Source organism: Lates calcarifer, linkage group LG19, assembly GCF_001640805.2.
Source record: "Lates calcarifer isolate ASB-BC8 linkage group LG19, TLL_Latcal_v3, whole genome shotgun sequence".
NCBI classification, from domain to species: Eukaryota; Metazoa; Chordata; class Actinopteri; family Centropomidae; genus Lates; species Lates calcarifer.
This window is the reverse complement of record NC_066851.1, coordinates 4,364,334-4,383,405: the sequence shown is the minus strand read 5'-3', so window position 1 is coordinate 4,383,405 and position 19,072 is coordinate 4,364,334. Positions and strand designations below refer to the sequence as shown.

The 19,072-nt window shown below is 40.8% G+C and overlaps 1 protein-coding gene across 1 annotated transcript; it reads right to left on the bottom strand.

The window, feature by feature from the left end:
- Window positions 1–476: 476 nt before the first annotated feature.
- si:dkey-16j16.4 (uncharacterized) lies at window positions 477–17,709 on the bottom strand. The gene is made up of 5 exons (XM_018695199.2): window positions 17,127–17,709; window positions 9,756–9,837; window positions 9,056–9,570; window positions 5,373–5,426; window positions 477–1,785 (listed from the first exon to the last, which is right to left on the bottom strand). Exons 1-5 carry the CDS (start codon window positions 17,193–17,195, stop codon window positions 1,660–1,662), a joined length of 846 nt encoding a protein of 281 aa, XP_018550715.1. The 5' UTR covers window positions 17,196–17,709; the 3' UTR covers window positions 477–1,659.
- Window positions 17,710–19,072: the final 1,363 nt, after the last annotated feature.

Genomic DNA, 19,072 nt, shown 5'->3' with positions numbered 1-19,072 from the left:
CTGATTAAAAGAAAAGGATCTTACTCTTGAACAAAAAGGTCTATCTCTGTAAGAATCCTGTCCATAAAATTGTGAGCCAGACAGTGCCAAAAATAAGCACTTTTGTAGACCTCTTTTGACACAGACATTTGTTCCAGGTACACCGTTCCTGCTCAGTGGTGGAGTGATTTTTGTTCCCATCAGTCATTTACACCCAAAAATATGGGAAAATAAGAATCCCAGAGTTGTCCTTTAAATATATGGCAAGTTACTGCAGAGCTTCAAGTAGTCAAAAATTCAGAAGTAATGAGTGAGTGAAATTAAAGGAAAATTCCACACAAACTCTTAGTGAGGGTAAAACAAAGTGCTTTGATGATGTGATGAAGATCCGCGTCTTTACATTATGTTTGTTCACTCAGTTATTCAGGTTTTCCCTTTAATTTGTACATTATAGTTAAAAGTTACATTAGATATTGATCCAAATAAAAATCACCACCTAAACAAGAGGCCACAGGGCATTTATTGTTTCATTTTGTGCAACAATGGACGAAAAACATGTCACAATGTTACATTCACTTCGGCAAAATTTTAGTTACAGTGGTGACATTGTGTTTAATCAATTAGCTCATTTTGAGAGCTGAGAACTACCTCAAGTTTCATTCAATACAACAGGAATGTGATTTCAAGGCATTAAGAGATCTCTAGAAAACACTGGGATGTCTTAGATAGACCAGTGGTCCTCTTCTACCTAGAAAGTAATGAGGTAAAATAGTGGAAAAACAATGGCACACTACAAGTAGGCTATGCATAACACAGCACCAGTTACACTTGCCAAATGTGCAGCAAACTATTCTCATACTTCCTTATTTCCATTATACCTCTCTTTCTGCAAAACAGTGGAATTCATGCAAGGAAAGAGGATATAAGTACTTAACTCTGACCTGGACTAAAAGTGACAAATTCATTAAGAAACGTACATCATCAAAGGTTGACTATTCAACTACAGTCAAACATGTTTGTTATAGCGCATCATGACCTGCATATTCAATAACACACATCCAAAGAAATCGTTTTTTCAGACAGACAATTTGACCACTGTCGATGTTCATCTCAACAATAACAAGATATCAGATGACTCACCTCGCCGAGTTTAATATACGAAGTTACCAAGAGCCTTACAAGATGTCCAGTAATCACATCAAAGGAAGAAACCTTGGAACCATTTGATTGTCTAACATGCATTATTTCCTCTGAAACTGATCCAACCCAAAACTAAAGTCAAGTTTCAGAACGGTCGGCCTTGTCCCTTTGTACCACCTCTGGTCCACAGTCCGGATTTGTTTCTTGATCATTCTTCCTCCAATCACAGGATCTTTTCAGAGACAGCTATACATTTGCGATACCTGAAGAATCCTTAGAAATGTTGTGTTTGGGCAATTTTATTCTCCAAATGTTCCTGCTGATTTCACAAGGAGAACAATGATCAAAGTGACAGCGTTTACAGGGTGGGATTACCTGAGTGTGCAATAGTTTGACCATCAAACAAATGTCTTTCTAGCGGTCAGTTTCTTAACAGTCATTCCTTGGTGTTGCTGCAGAAGCCACACGGAAGCAGCCGTCTGGGAATGAAGAGGGGGTGGGGGTGGGGGGGTTATATTATCTGGCGGTGGATGGATTTCCTTATGAGCAGGGAGGATCTTCACACGGGGTCAAGGGACTGCAGGGGGGCACTGTGCTCAGGGAGCGGAAGGCGAAGATGGAGGGATCGTAGGTGTACCTGGGTGGAGGACGACTGCCTGTGAGATTCTGAGGACACAGAGGGAGAGAAAGAGCGTTGGTCATGGATCTGTTAGAAGTAGGTGTTTGGGTTAATCCAGCTTGTGAGCTTTATCGGATGTAAAGGGTGAGGATTACCTGCTGACCCTGAGTTATGGTATTTATTGCTCAGCTAGTTTACGTCAGTTCAAGTCACTGATGACACTGAGGTTTTTCTGGCTGCGTTAGAAAGGTGTGGCTATGTCATCACACATGCCACTGTGAGAAATATGACTGAAAAGCACGCTGGCAGCGGTGGGAAAATGACTGTACCTCGTTAGAACATTTCCACAGTGACTTTTTTTTCAGTCTCTCTGCAGGTTCAGTGACATAAATGCTTTTCCACTCACAGAGACATCCCCCACTGTGCAGAACCTTGCTTCTTGTAGCTCTACAAGCCCTCTGTCTAAAATTAGCCCTGGTCATTTTCCTCCCTACAGGAAACGACAGGAAATGACTTTGTTGGATTTGGCAGTGAGGCAGCACTTTCTCCACAGCCTGCTGAGGGGGAGTGAAGTTTGTTAGAAGGTGGACTGAGAAAGATTAGGACCTTGAGACAGATTCGCTGAAATTGGGAGCAAATCCCCAAAACAGGTTTATACAGATAGATATTATATATATTCTGAGAGTTACCAAAAACCTCTTGGAGAACTGAGATAGACACATCCCTGTCACTGACTGACTCCATTCAGATGGCCACTGCTACTGGAAAAGTACCCAGTGACATCAGTATATATGAAAAAAGCCCCATTAACAGTGCATGCGAGGCTACAGGTGTTGCTATGACTTCAGCCAACATCTTCAGGGATTCAGCGCAGACAACTGAGCCACAGTAACACAGCAACAATTCCCTCTACCACTTGGAGCTGTTTTATCTACCAATACCAGGAAAAAAGTGAGATGTGGAAAAACAGACTGCAGGCTGAGAACAAGTTACAGTAAACTTGATAGATGTCAACTGTGTTAAGATGTTCTCCATATGGTACTGCAACACTGTCTGAATATGGGGGAGAGTCATACATCAGGATGGCTACCTCTCCATGTTAGCAGTCCCTGCAGTTTTCCTGTGGTCACATCTGCAGTATGACAGGCCTTTAGAGCCCAAAAGGGTCAAGCAGAGAACAAGTCCCAAAAGCCAAGGCCCTCTGTCTGTGCAGACATCAAAAGCAGTGGTAGGAAAGCTGAGTTGAAACACCAGGTTAAAAAATGTCTCTCTCTGGAGGCATAATACAGTTCTATGTTTGTCCTGTTTATCAATAATGTTTAATCATTATTGAAGTTGCCTCCCTCAATCTGTGGATTTGAAAAGTTTCAACACTGTATTATCAGCCTTCTTTTAGAGGAATAGTTCAACATTTTGGGAAACAGGCTCAGGGGTCAAAGGGGTCACGGGGGCCCCTGACCTACAGTGTTTTTCTGCCCCTGAATACAAAACACAGCAGCACAGTGTATACTAGGTCTACATTTAATTAGTATAACAGGAGCAGGATAGTTCCTGCAACACAGGTTTTCACTGATTCTCCTTTCCTCTGATATTTCATCACAGCCCTGTGGTATTTTGTATAATAATAATAATAATAATAATAATAATAATAAGTGTAGTTCCCAAAATGTCAAACTCTTCTGCTAACATCTGTTTGTTCTCATGCAAGGACCAAAAATGTCTTCCTGTTACATCTAAACCATGTAGTTTAGCTCAATCAAAAATCAAGGGGTATGCAGCACATTTTCCTTCAATTTAGTTTTGGCCTTCCACTCTTTCCATATCTGCACCATTTCCCTCACCTCAATCAATCTTCACCCTCCTCTCCGCCCATTCTTTACGGTGGCTGAAACCAGACGCCATCACTCCTGCCTGCTACAGCCTGGGAAGCTCTCACCACACTCCTATTCACCTCCAACCCCTAGAGGGGGAAGGCCTCAGCAGCAGCAGCAGCAGCCGTAACAGTGTTTTCCTACAGCCCCCCCCCCACACCACCCCCTTAAAACACAAACACAACCACCATCATCGACCTCCCCAACCCTCTTAACAACTCCCATGCTTGAATGCTTGAATCCAGTCTCAAAGCCGGGGCCCCATCCAGATCCAGTGTCTCTTCTGGACCCTGGCCAGGAAACTGAGGGTTGACAAAAAGGGGAAAAGACAGATAGAAGGAGAGAGGTAACAGCGGAGAAAAAAGTAACAGGGAAAAATAGATGGGTACAGAGTGGCACAAAGGGTAGAGAGAGTCAACATGAGCCTCCAAATATTCATCAATCCAAAGACTCACTGTGTACTCACTTCAAGAAAAATCTATGAACTGGAATGTACCCAATGCCCACAGACGTCACTGACGGGGACAACAACACTACCAACTACACCAGCAAGAACAGAGGATAATGAGCAATATCTCTATGTATCAGCGGAGCTAAACAGATAGCAGCCGGCCAGGCTATAAATGGAAAATGACTTCATCCCTGGAAATACACCACAAGGGAACCGCACAACACTCCACCTCCTCTTCCTCCTCCTCAGCTCCATCTCTCATCTCCACTCACTTGTTCTTCATAAAATACTCTCAAAGATGATTCTCAGTTTATGTACATATTTGTACTGACTGTACATACCTACATGGAGGATTGGAGCAACCTAGATGCTGCTACAGTTAATGTATGTATGTGTGTGTGTGTGTGTGTGTGTGTGTGTGTGTGTGTGTGTGTGTGACCATAAACAAGTGTGTGATAAGGTTCCACTGACACTAGCCCACACAACGTGATAATAACGTCACTTTTCTCACCACACTGCGCATCCTTCTGGAGTACCCTGCTCTGTGCCAAGATGCCCAGGCTTGTTCCAGTTGACTCTCCAGCATCCTTACCCACTACAAACAAGATCAACCCATACACAGTTGCAGTGCTGAGTTGGATGGATGATTATTGGACATAGTGTCTGGGAAAACCACTTTACAGGAAGATCAGAGGGACACAATCTTGAGAAAATACCTCTCTGTTTACAAAGCGATTTAGGCGGGTAAATGTGCACTTCTAAGACCACTAATGGTACGAGTGGAAAGCTGGGCTATTAAAGGTTGCTGAGTGAGATCAAGAGATCAAACAAACCTGAAAAAGCAAAGAGCACATTTTTCCCCTGTTTCTTTGTCATAGGTATCACTGCCATAAACAGTCTTAAGCTTGGTTTGCTGTTTGCAAAAGGAATCTGACGGTGCTATCAGATTTTCAGACATCTCTGACTTGGCTCTAGGCATGGGAACAAACGCTGTTGCCAGATGCTGTCCCAGTATGCAGTTGGATAGACATCAAGGTGCTGGCAACAAGATGGGCCGGGCTGTTCACAGGGGCCAGGCAACCTTGCAACCTTATCATTGCTGCTAATGGACAACCTGATCTGGACTTGCCTATTATGGGTCTGCATTAAAAGGCTGTGTGAGTGTGTATGTGTGTGTGTATTCAAATCAATACCACATGTATAAAACTATTTACCTTTATGACTGGGTTTTAGCATAACATAAACTGTCTGCAGTCATCATGACAAAATACGATAGAGTGTTTTGTTCATTTGCTGTGGGAAACAAACTCACCCGAATCTTTATAGTCCGAGTTTTCCCTCCGCAGTTCTTTTTCAGCAGCATTTTCTGTGGAGAACAAGAATGCACAATGACAGCTATGAAGCGTTCACTTCCTTTCTCTCAACATTAAGTAAAACCTCTGCAGCAGCTTCTCTTTTTGTATTAAACAATCCCACAACTGTGTAAAAGTTGCTTGCTTGGGTAATTTGCAATTTTCTTCTACAGTTCAATAAAAATGTACATAGTTGCAGCTCAGTTGTTTGGGTAAATGCCAGACTTATGTGCATTTGAATCTTGATTCTAATTGAGCATATTTCTAAAATTCAACCATTTCAAAATCATTATTTCAACAGTGACCTTTACATTAAAACAGCAACATATTGCGTGATGTGGGGAATACTGGCAGTCAATTAACACTGAATCAGGGTGATCGAGGAAGTGAGGCAAATCCAGTTGTCTCACTAAACTAAACCATCGGTCAAAGAAGCTTATGCAATATCCTGTCTCCCACTCCCTCCATGTCCACGCAGCTCCACTATTCTCAAAAACACAGTGGGGGTGGCGGGACCACACAATCATCGAATTGTCTCGAGTTGGGGAGGTAGCTTCTAAGGGGGAAGGGAGTGCAGGAAAGAATGGAAACACAAGACTCCTGCTGTTGTGATGTGGGAGAGAGCTGGTGTGCACTTGCCCTCATACTCACCTCCTGCCAGCCCTTATCTTTTTTTCTTTTTTTTTTATCAATGGGACTACAGTGAAAGCTGCTCACACAGGAATTCAAAACATAAATTTATATTTAATTCAGCTTCTGAAAAAAGCTAACAAACAGTTAGCAAACAGTTTTAATACTGCATGTGATAAAATGACTCAGTTTTGTTTAGTTATCCAAAATGTGATTACTTTAAAAAAGGAGCATAGGAGCAACTTTGAATAACGTGTCTTGCCAGTTTACTACAAACCCTGTATGAGCCTGATAGATATATTTGTCCTTAATGTCATCCTACCCATACCCCACTTATTTAAACCACCCACACACCCACACACACACACACACACACATCCAACAGGTCATGACTTGCCAACTGGCTGTCTGAGTGTTGTGGTTATTCATGAAAACTACAAAGAGTAAAATATTTTCCAGTTTTGGAAATTATGGAGGATTCAGTTCTGGTTTTCTTTTTAACTGTTTTAGGGCTGTGTGATGGTTGAATGTGTATCATTTATTCTGTTGTTTCAATGACTAAAGAACTCCAAATACCTGTCTTACCAATGTATGAATCCTGCTAAACATTACAGTTGCTTCTTGGTGAAAGCTATAATGTAACCACTGTTTATGTCTTAATATTTACAGTCGTCTCAGATGTTGAAACATCAACACACCAGCTTATGTTTTTTATTTGCTCTTATAAATGCATCACTACACAACTCTAATCTCTTTGGTATTTCATGTTTTTAAACTAAGCATAATGTTCAGTATGAGAGACTACTTATCACTATCTCAGCCAGTTGATTTCCATACTATAATTACATGAATAGAAATAGTTGGTAGGAAATAGAAGTAGTGGGTTATAAGGAAAATGATCCAAAAAATTGTATAACTACCAAAATGGCAACAATTTGTAAAAACACTGCTATGATCATCTGAGTGACAAGTGTGTGTTTTTAATTATATTTCTGATATGTTGTATCATTTGCATGCAGTCCAACATATTTGCCAAATGACCAGCATCTTCCACTCAAACACTTGATTTTTCATGATAATCAGGCTAACAAACAATGACAGTGCCACAACTGAGCAATTGGTCACGGATTAGCATGCATGAGGGATTAGCGGAAACTCAAAGAAAACAACCTGCTGACCCTTCAACCTCGCCTTTGAGATGAATTATGAGATATGTAAATGTCTGACTAAGGCAGCAGCTCACGCAGGTCACACTGGGGCATGACAGCCTTGCAAGCTTGCCAGTCACTGGCTTTAGATAGTCCTGGATGAGTGGTGTCCATTAAGGAGTTTGGGGACCACAACTGGACTCTGACATTGTTGCAACATTCTCACAACAAAATAGGGACTACATTCAATCTAAAAAAAAAATAAAATGTAAAAAATTATACAGCTTTCTAATGTGATACTTAATTTAATAGTTTAATTTTTTAAAATACATATTTCCCTCCTTATTCCTTAGAACAAGAGAAAATGTATATGACAACATTTTTCTTTTCAGGTTTCTCCAACATGACAGTCAATTTGGTAAATCTTCAGCAATTCATAGATACAACAACACAGAATTTCTTATATGGGTGGGTTCCAGTAGAAAATAATTCAAATAATGGGAGTCTGCAGTCTAAAGTGAATTCTCAGGAGCATGGAAAATGTTTGACCAACCATTCTTAATTGCAGTTGTGCTCTGCTCCACTACCTTTGACATACAAAATCCTTTTGGTTTTAATAGCTTTAAATGATTTTTGATTTTTTTTTAAGGTCCAACTCAGTCATCTTTCTTTCCTTTGTCTAAATTCCAGAGGAGCATCTGTGGAAGAAATTACGTGAGATGTAAGTTAAGGCAGACTGTGAGTGGAAGTTGTCCTGGTAAAGGGTTAATGGGAGACTGGGGTTGTGTCTGAGAGCTACCTCTGTAGGCCCCCTATTGTATTCCCTGCAGCACCTCCCATTCCACTTGACTGAGTGTGCATACACTCTTGCGCACACACACATACACTCACACAGTGGCAATACACACAGATACAGCAACAAACTCACAGACAGGAGGATGTACACATGCAGACACAAAAAGACAGGCAGGATGAGACGCGTACCCCAGCCCTCAGCCCCCCACACCCACCCAACACACTCACACACTCTCTCTCTCTCTCCTCCTTTTTTTCTCTTCACCCTTCTCATTGCTGCCCGCTGTCTCTCATCATCTGTTCTTTCCCTCTAAAAACCCCATGGACATATGGACCCCTGAAACCTGCAGTTTCCCTCTCTGCAAATACACACACACACACACAGACAGACACACACACACACACAGACACACACACACCCTTTCCCATCCATGATGTGGGCCAACAAGTCTATTGGATTTTAATGATTAGTGGACCAGCTTCTCTATGACTCATTAGTGGCTGTCGTTTTTCTGTTGTTTGTTTAATCCTCTCCTTCTGCCTCCACCCCTCCATCGTTTCCCCTCGCTCGCCAGCCTTTGTGAGAAACGAGGGTGGACATCTGCCGTCCGTGCCTCCCTCTCCTTCATCCCTCTCCAGCCAGACCACCGTGGTGGCGAGCGTCCGGCTATGGAAAGGGAAGACTTTGTTTGCTTGTGCGAGTGTGCACATTTGTGTGGCCATGTGTGTGTGGAGGATAGTAGGGTAGACTGCAGGGACGTTATTGTATTTTTGGACTGAATCTGCAGCCCGACATAACTGTTTGAGCTTTTCAGGGGGGTAGTGTTGGTACTTTTAACATTTTAAGTGAAATGTACATATTGCTGACTGCATTGCTATTGTAAAATTTGAAGATTTGATTTCAAAATTTGAAGAAATTCCCTCTGGACATCTCTAAGATATTGTGTTCATGAGAATGAGATGATGGAAGGACAGACAGAAAGACAACCATAATGACTCCAGTCATGGTTGACGCCAGCATGGAATCATAAAAAGGCATGAGGTATGTAACTAGGGCTTGGACTACTAACCTGTTGCATTTTCTCAAGGTCCAGACTGGGTCTTCCTGGTTCCCCGCCGTAGCTGTGCCGATACTTTCTGTAAGGTGCTGCCTGGTCAAAGTGGGTCAAAATAATGGGCCGTGCCACTGGCTGCACCACCTGCAGCTGAAAGCGCATCGGGGGTGGCTTGAGGCTACGTGGTGGGCTAGAGCTGAAGAGCACGGGACTGGGGGAAGCAGCCAGGCAAGCGCCTGGTTCAACCAGAGGCCTAGCAGAGGCAGCTGGCGACCCGCAGCCACAGAGGTCCCGTACCTCCTCATCACTGGAGGCGCTGCTGTGGTGATCACTGTGGCGCTGGGGAAGTGCAGACACCCACTTCCTGTTGTCACCGCAGCTGATTCGCTCAAGCTCTTCCTCTGACGAGTGACGATCCAGATTGGCATCTAAAAGGAGGCGGAGACGCCGTAACCGGGCTGGAGAGAGGGGACCCTGGTTGTGCTGCTGGCTGGTGGCCAAGGGGGTGAGGGCACAATTTCTCCGTCTCTCTAGAGGAGTTCATAAACAGGAAATGTCACAGGAGAAGGTAGAGACATGGTTGCAAAACAATGGAAATACTCTTATCTACAAATACATTATGTGTTGACTTGAAACATTTGTGTGGGAATAAATTAATAAAGAAGGTCATCATCTATTTACAACAAAAATAATTTGTTTGACAGAGGGCACATACCTCTGTCAATCTGTGCAAGTTCCTGGTTCTCTCCTTCTGAGTCATCACTCTCCCCTCCCTCTCCACTGCCATGGTATGAAATCTGGAAAAAGGATTGAGCATACTGTAGGTCCAATATGCCATGTAATAACGTCTGGAATATTAACCCCATACATTGTCTACTGTGGTAAACAATATAGGCTGAACTAATTACTAATCTTAAAATCTGTACAATCACTTCTTAGTATGCCACTAAAACAAACTATCATCTGTAACAAAGACATAATCTATAACAAGCTTCCAACAGAAATGTTTTTATTTAAACGTTGCATGGTATTTCCTACAATGTAGATGTTCGCAAAACAAGCACAAAGTTTAGTTGTAGTGTTGTCTAAGTGCAGATGATTTTTTCCTCTCACAGCCTAAATGAGCCTGTCTCTTTAAAATCAATTCCTCGTGTACAGCAGTAGCAACAATACAGATACCCTGCAGACTGCAACGCTAAGAGTTAAGTAATGCGCCTCACACTCAGTAATTACCACTCCGAGGCCTCGCTGAGCAGCTGCCATCTGTGCTTGTGTGTGCGTGTATGCTTGCACACATACATCCACACAAACATAAAAGTGTCCTCCCTCTATTTTCTTATACACACACACATATGCACACACATACACCTCCTCTTCTTTCTGAAGCTCTCCAAAAAGAGGGAGAGAGGAGCCAGGACCTCAAAGCCCAATAAGGGCAGACAGAACTGAATTCATATTAAGTGTGAATTGCAATGTATAGTTTCACAGACTATTTTAGATTTTAGACGGACTATAGATATTTCAGATGGCTACATCATGTACTGTAGCTGTATCCCTCCTTTTTCACTCAAAATAAGTCATACTGCTATGTATTAAAAATGTAAACACATTTCCTATCATCACCAACTAATTACAACACCAACAACCTAAAAATGCATATTTTCATAGAAAACTACATATGATGTGTTGTAGGTATTACTATTATACTAATGGCATGATATGACATGACTTCTCGCATTGGAATAGATATACCAAGAAAAAAAGTGAGATGATAAAACAATTACCCATATGACACAGTTGTTGAAGTAATTTGTGTGAGGCCTGAGTATAGCCTGAGTGTAGCCCTCTTATGCTTCAGTGGTACACAAGTTGTGGGATAGATTCTCAATGAACAGGCCCAGAGCCAGTGAACAAGACAAAAAAACCTTGGCTCTTGAGGAGTCTCAAGTAAAACAGCATCACTTCATGAACTCCATAGGAAAATTACACTGAGGAATAACTGTGGGAAGGAAATGTATTTTGGCAAGTGGCTGACTCAGAGCCTCAGTTACACTGAACACTCCAGTGAATTATTGTTGGGCAGCATCCATGAAACAGCTGAAATCCTATTAAAAGTCACTGCTGCAGGATACTAAGAGTGAAGCGATGCTGGTGGTTCATAAACTTCACATAATTAATTGTTCTCGGCAGAGACACAAGTTTAGTCAGAGTCATTTAAATCTGTTTTCACATTCAATGAAATCAGCATGATGAAAGACTCGGTCAGAGTTAGCAGCTTAAACTTCTGTGCTTCTTTTGGCCTGGAAGTCTGATGTTTCTCCATAGTGTAATCACTGTCTGTGCAACAAGAGGCAAATATAAGCTGACAGTAACGATTTGCCCTTTCCTTCTCCTTAGGGACCGCCTCAGAGCTTCTTGTTGATGGATCAGAGAACAACAGAAATGTACTGTAGCACATGTGCAGCTCACTTGTAGGATATGCACTGATGTCTAACAATGAACTACAAAACTTGTGTTTCAGGCTCTCTCACAATTTGCTGCAATAATTGCATGTCTCACATATGCACACTGACACACATAAAATGTGTTCGACTACAGCACACAACACACAACTTTTGTTTGTTTTAGTGCCTGATACGTCAGCCTTCTACTCTCAGTGACTTCCTTACTTCACTGGCACACAGATACACTATTATCACTGTAACACTAACGACCACTTGAATAGCATGTACACTATCTGAGAAATTACTACTTATGCAAAGCGGGTCTTTGTCAACAGACCATAAAAAATCCAACCATGTAAATCTCATCTGAGAGCATAATGCAAAAACTAGGTGCATGCAAGTATTTGAATAAGTTTCGTTCCCAGTACTGTTTTAGACCCTCAGTCATGCACAGGTTTTCTAGACACTGGACACTTGTGGGATGTCATGACATTTGTTTTCTCATGGTTATCTGATATCAGAATGTAAGCAACTGCTGTTACAAATGGTGTCCGTATTTCATTTAATGTGCGTCTGTCAGACAGCGATAGAGCCAACAAGACAAGTTTTCCAATGTGTTTTTCAGTGAACCACATTATTCAGTTAGTGCTTTGGTATATGTAGCTACAACAAACACTAGACTGCCTAACAGACATACAGTTTACGGTTAGCAATGGTGGCAGAGCTTTCCTGAAAAAAAAGAAAGAAAAAGAAATAACAGGGTTTCACTGTCATAGCACCATTATTCCAGCTCCAAAATATACTGTTGAATGGATGCTTTTGTGCAATTTTACTTTAAAACACAAAATATACAATTATTGAAAAGTAATTAAAATCAGCTGCACTGATGCACAATAATTTACTTGGAGTCTGCATATAATCATCAGAGGTTACACTCAGGTTTAGCAGCTGGATTTGATTTCATCAACTGATGAAAAGCTACTAATATAACTTAATAGGACAAACATTTCTTCTTGCTATGTTTCTTGTCACTTTCAGTTCATTCTTTTTTCAGCTCTTGTTTAATGCTGTGGTTAAGCCTGGGTTGCACCACTCCAACCTGGATAGGCTGCCTCATACTATAATCCTTGCAGCTAAGCATCGATACTGCTTTTCCAGAAGTGTCAGTTTGGGATAAACAGCAGTACAACTTCAGTTTTACTGCCCTGATATGAAGTACAAAGCTGGCTGGAAAATACCAAAGCTGTGGCTGTTGTGACACATTTTGGCCTTGACTTTACTGACTTTCTGCAGCTACAAAGCTTAATCATCACAGCACAGGAGAAATGTATGAAAACAAAATGTATCGCTAGCCCAGGTGGACCTGCATCTGTCAGGATCACGGAATTCATTTAGCAGGTGGGTGAAATTCACAGCTGGTGTGTCACAAAAAGTATTTCTGCAAAACCATCCACATGTACTCTGAGGTGTACAAGAAATATGTCTATACTAAAAGATTAGGAACTACTTGTAAAGGAGAAAGGACACTATGTACACATGAAGCACAGAAACACAACCCAATTAGATGTACAATCAGGACCACCCACAGTCACACCCTTCCCCACACGTTTATTAGTCATTAGCATTGCATTCACAGTGAAAACAAACTGTGGTGAAGGAAATGTGTTAAGATGGAAACAAGTGTGAAAATGACATTTAAAAGCTTAATAACCCTCTACTGCTGCTTCGACATTAGTGCACTAAGCGTGGTTCTATAATAGCTTTAAAAAATTGTAACTCCTGCAATTACATCATTCAAATAGGGAAGCTCTTTCTCTCACACATGTGAATTATCCAGTTTTGCAGTGGGTCTGAACCCTGAGCAAAAAACAGTATATTCAGTATATGTTTGTATTCTTCAAAACTTATATTCTAATCAAATCTACAATGATATAATGCAATACACAATGCAAGCTTTCACATATTTGCACATTTCTGCATGCATCAGAAAATATCAACTATGATACTATGATGAAGCTGTGCACAACTGACATGCATATATTTCTAACCTGTAAGGTTTATATTGCAGCCTCATAATTCACAGACAGCAAAGTTAAACTTTATTATTCATATTAAACCTATACCAGCGTCTATTAGGGCAAGTAACTGCAGACTATATTTTATCATTCAGACAGCTGAGACACATAAGCAAAGTGAAAGTGAGACTCCATGAAACTCCAAAGCATAAAAACTGCTTTTGTGCATACGTGCAAAAGACAGACAAAGAGTTGTGTGTTTGTGTGTCAAGAACAGTTGAATGAAATCCTTGTCAGTCCCTTGCAACGCTGAGCAGCTTGCTAAGCTGGATCAATGGCAATGTCACAGCGTACACACACCACCCAGTTCACACACATATCAGCTTTGCTGTCCTTCTACAGAGACACGGACACTGTCACACTCCATTCCCCATCTCATAAAAACACACAGCACAGGGTCAGACATGGCTGATTCACTTTCCCTCACATTCCAGTGAATCTTCCCCATAGAGAAGCAAAGTGGTCTTGATTAGTGTAAGATCCTGGGATGAGCACTGTAACTGGGCCTTGAGACCTTTAGTCCCTTGTCAGCTATCCTGTCAGTCAGCCCTCAATCAGCCAGTGACCACAGCCGCAAACCTCTAACTCAAATATTATCTGAGTTATTAGTGAAAAACTCGATAACAGCAAAAACCCAAACTAAATCAAAACTGGACTAGAATGTGATTTCTTAATCAAAGTTTAATCAAAACATTGGATGTCAATAATTAGCTACACTGGACATCTGGACTCAAACAGGGTTTGCACCAGACTCCTAAATGAAGGCAAATATGTAGAATACTGTGAAACCCAATCTTGGTTTGCTGTCATTAACAACAGCAGCAAACCTGCTAATAACCACCCATAGAAAAGTGCACCTCTAACATCATGATGATTCATTTTACAGAGGCACACCACTGATTTGAAGGATATAGCTTTACTTGTCATAAGGAGTAACTATGAAAACAGCTGCAAAATGTGTTCCCTGGCTGTGGAGGGAACTTTGTGAAGTCTAAGAAAATAACCCTGCTGATGTCATCTCAGCTTATAACAAAAAGCTAAGACATGGGCATTTGTAATGCAGGGAGGGTCTGAAAAATCTGTTCTTCAGGTGCATTATGTGAAATGTAGGGTCCAGCATTTTAGATGCACCTATACGAGGACTTACAGCAGGTAACTGCTCTGCAGCTTGATTTTAGCTAATGTTAATTCCAGTATATTGGCTGATACTATGTTATTGTAGATATATTGTGTCAGTGTAAACTGATAAGTTACAAGGAATTGTAGTACAGAAATGATAAACAAGGTCGGAGGTGATTTAGAAACTGTCACCATTACATAGTCTGTCTACCAGACAGCTAACAAGTTTACTCACTGCAAAGTATGTCTCTTCATCACAATTAAATAGAAAGAATCTGTGAACAGTTGGTTTATGTTGAAAAAAGTTACTATTGGCTGATATGTCATTATCAGGTAACTGCCAAATATCAGTGTAGGCCTCAAAAATGTAGTATCAGTTGGGCTAAGTGCACTACTAAAACACTGAGTGCCCTTTTAAATGATAGTTCCATTACAACTGTGTCTTATATTTGTGGCCTTACCCATCATTTCTATTAATAATAACCCCGCAAGTCATTTCAAAGATTTCGGAACACTCCAACACTGCTAGGAAGTCAATGGAGTGAGGAAGAGGAGTAATCAGATAATCAGACATGTTTTAAACAAACCCACAGATGAGACAACTTACTTGGAAGAAGAGACAAAGACAAACATTCTTCAGAGTTTACAGACTTCCTGACTGCTTTCTCAGTGATGTTATCATGTTCCTATCATGTTCCTTCACTGGGTGAGTGCAATGCTACTGTTACTGATATGAATGATGGGCAAAACTGTAAAAAATAGAGTCAGAGTTGAAATAAACTTTCTGTGGCGTACTGGTTGGTGTTGGCTGACACTTCTCAAAGCCGCAGTATGGATGCAGGTTGTGGAGTACCCCACACCAAGATTCTCACTAGCTTTAATACTATAATTAACTTTTGTACTGCAACACATCAACACAACTACAACTGACATCACTGATTTAAAAGCTGCATATCAGTCCAGTGTTGCCTATTTTGCGTGATAGCTGAAATGTGCGGAAAGTGATGTTTTATTTTTTAAGAACCTTTGGTTCAACAATTAGGATTGTTTTTAATTAGAATTCCTTTGTGTCTGTGTATTAGTTTCAAAAACATGAAGCACAGCCTGAAGAGATCTTGTGCTAGGGGTAAGATGTAGACACCAAACCTAGTCACTTATCGTAAGTCACTTTTCCCATCACACTAACCACTTTCAGCAGAGAGGGTCCCTCAGCTGAGCAACTGAGAAACAAACACAAACAAAAGTAGACAATGGGGATGGCACACTTTCCCCCTGTATCCACAGCCAGGCCTTTGAAGGGGAGCGCTTTGGCACAAAATGGCTGCCATGCGACTATACAGTTGGTTGACGCACAATAGTGTTGTGGATGGAGAAAGTTAGTGACCCATGCAGGATACAATTCACCCTTCTACTCACCAAAAAGAGGCATTATGCAAACTGAGCAGGCAGTAACAATTGAGGAGCACTTACATGGATTCTGTTGTGGAAAATTGGAGGGTAAAGATGTGGATGTCGGGACAATTATAGCTCACAAAAATAAGGTTTTTACTGAAATGTTACGTTTTATAGACTTTGTATACACACACACACACGCGCATATAAATACACATATATACATATACATATACACACACACACACACACACACACACATATATATATATAAAAGAGAGCTTCCATCAACACCCCCCGTCCGCTGCACACAACTATTTCCACCCGTTTTACCCTCTGCACATTAATGTGAATGTGTCACTCAAACAGAGTATCTCCTTTAACACACAAGAGATCTCTGAGTGTGTGGACACATTATTCCCTGGATTTACTTTCCCAAATGACAAACAGGCGAACTACAGTTTATGAGTCAATGAGTGTCCATCTGTGAGTGGGAGAGTTTGTTGACATGCCACATGTTTGCTGATGTGTTTGTGTAGCAATGTCGGTCTCCAGTTTCTTCTTGTAAACATCTGGCTCTGTCCTGTAAACCATGAAGAGTAAATTCTTTCTAACATGGTAATGAATGGGTTTAGGTGCTCGGAAGCAGAAAATACCTCCAAACAACACATACTTGAATATAAGAACACACAGGCTGTCACTTTCCACACTAGACTCTGTTACAGTATGTTGTGTGTCTCAGTGTGTGTAACTGTATTAGAGTGTGTGTGTGTGAGAAAGGGAAAGAGAAAGAGAGAGTTAATGAACTCACTGTAACCCTGTCCAAGCAAGGTTACAAGCTGAGAGCTTCTAGTGTTTGCTACGCAGTCAACTGGCCTACAAATGGACAAGTCACAAGACAAAAGTAAAGCCACGCTGTTCACTAAAAAGCTAATTTATCTCAGCTGTGTTGCACTGTGGTTTAGTGCAGCATGAGCACACTGACAACTACAGCATATGTTCTCAAAATGTGTTAAAACAGCATTATGGGGGGGAAAGTAAGCCAGTCAAACTTACCTTCAGCTGGAAAGGATGAATCTCATTGAGTGAATGTCTTCTTAGCTTCTTCGTCAGCGTCTTTAGCATTTTTTTTTCTGTGTTGCTTATGGCTTATCCCCAAGAATTACGTTTTTACTACTGTTTCTTATGTGACGGTTACAACTTCATTAGCTAACATGAGCGACTTTACACATTTAAAATAAGGCACACGGGATTATCACTTGACTTCAAACTGCCAAGCACAGAAAACAACACCGTGAGCAGCTGCACACTCTTAGCTCCAAGTTAGCTGGTGTCAAAAAACATGATACACCGAAATTCGTTAAACTGCGTAGATGTGGCTTGTTTTCAAAGGCTGTGCGTAGCAAACTTGTTATTTTCGAGTTCATTAGAATCTACGTTGTTGTGGTAAGTCTTTTTCTTTTCCTCGAGCGGCTCTTAAAGATGGCTCACTCACCGCAGCCTCGACTTACTTCCAGAGCTTAATTCTAAGATGTTGAGAAAATTAAAAATAATATCAACTTGCTTGCATTCAGACACTCACACACGCACACTCACACACATACACACAACCAAATGCACACAAGCCACACGAACACACACATAGTGTTCCTCCAGCTTGAGCGTATTGTCGTCTGATTGGCTGCACCGCTGAGTGATGTCATATTTTCTCTCGAGGAGGAGGGCTGAGAGTTAAAGCCACATTATCTTGTCTGTTTAATTCCTCTTTTTATATCAGGATAACAATTTATATGCACTGTAACACTCGGGTTTTTGTATTCTGTTTGTCCTCTGCAGAAAGTATGTTTGGTATGATTAATCAGCTCCTGCTTTTTGACTCTGAATTTACAGCCACCATGACCTCAATGTTACTCAGTTTTCTAATAAGTTGATAAATGTTGATAAACGTTGAATAAAAGCAGTAAAAGTATAATTACAGCTTAGTTGCGGTATTGTTTTTTTTTTTTTTTTTTTTTTTTTTTGTATCCCTTCTCATTCTAAGGTTAATTCAAACCCATTCAAAAACTCAGTCAATTAACATTTTTCACCACAGACACTTGTCATACGATAAAAAGCATACTGTTCTGTGCTTGCTGGCTCACTGACATGGCTCAATGGGACACCTAATGACAGTAGTTTGTTAACACATGAGCTTTTCCTGCCTTGACAAGTCAAAATGCCTGATGTTAGTAATGTCTGCCTTCAGCAGAAACACACAAGACTATACTGTACTTCTGACAAGCCATGTCATCCAATCTATCTACTTTTTCTCTGGTGACTCTTTACTCTAAGTCACCCTATATAGCATATATAAGCACTATAAACACATAAATGGTTTATAACATACTATAATGTAGTTGTACACAGCTGTAAGGTAAAGCCACTAAACTATAGCTGTTAAATAAATGTAGTGGAGTCAACATTTCCCTCAAAACTGCAGGTGAAGCATCATATTGTATGATAGAAATACTCAAATAAAGTACCTTATATTTGTATTAAAGCACTTAATTTCCTCCACTGCAATTTACCATACATTAAAGAGCTCTTAATTTGGCATGAAAGGGTAGAGGTTGATATGAGCAGCATAGTGACATATGTTTGACTGAGTCTTTATTAGAGCATTTTAAAAATGAAATAAACCCTTACTGTCTTATCATCTCTAACATATCATGTAATGAGCATGTCATAAGTGAAAATGAAGAGTAACTTCAGTAAACTTGAACATGACAGAACTCTCTGTCACCATAATATAATCCACAAATTACTATCATAATGTGAATGCATGAGGATAACTATTACAACCCAAGGATTAACTCTTTCAGCATACAATGTAGATAATGATACAGGAAAGTCATTCAGACCAAATGCTATGAGGCTTAGTGAGTGTCTATTTTGGGGCCTACCCTATGACATGGAAGTGATCTTTTTGGACGATGTTTATTATAATATCCAATGTACTGTAG

Excerpts from the sequence above, each read along its gene's own strand:
- si:dkey-16j16.4 (XM_018695199.2), bottom strand. The coding sequence starts at position 17,195 with ATGCTAAAGACGCTGACGAAGAAGCTAAGAAGACATTCACTCAATGAG. Across the intron at positions 9,838-17,126 it reads TTCATCCTTTCCAGCTGAAG|ATTTCATACCATGGCAGTGG; the intron begins GTAAGTTTGACT and ends TCCTTTTTCCAG. Across the intron at positions 5,427-9,055 it reads ACCTTGAGAAAATGCAACAG|AAAATGCTGCTGAAAAAGAA; the intron begins GTTAGTAGTCCA and ends TGTTCTCCACAG.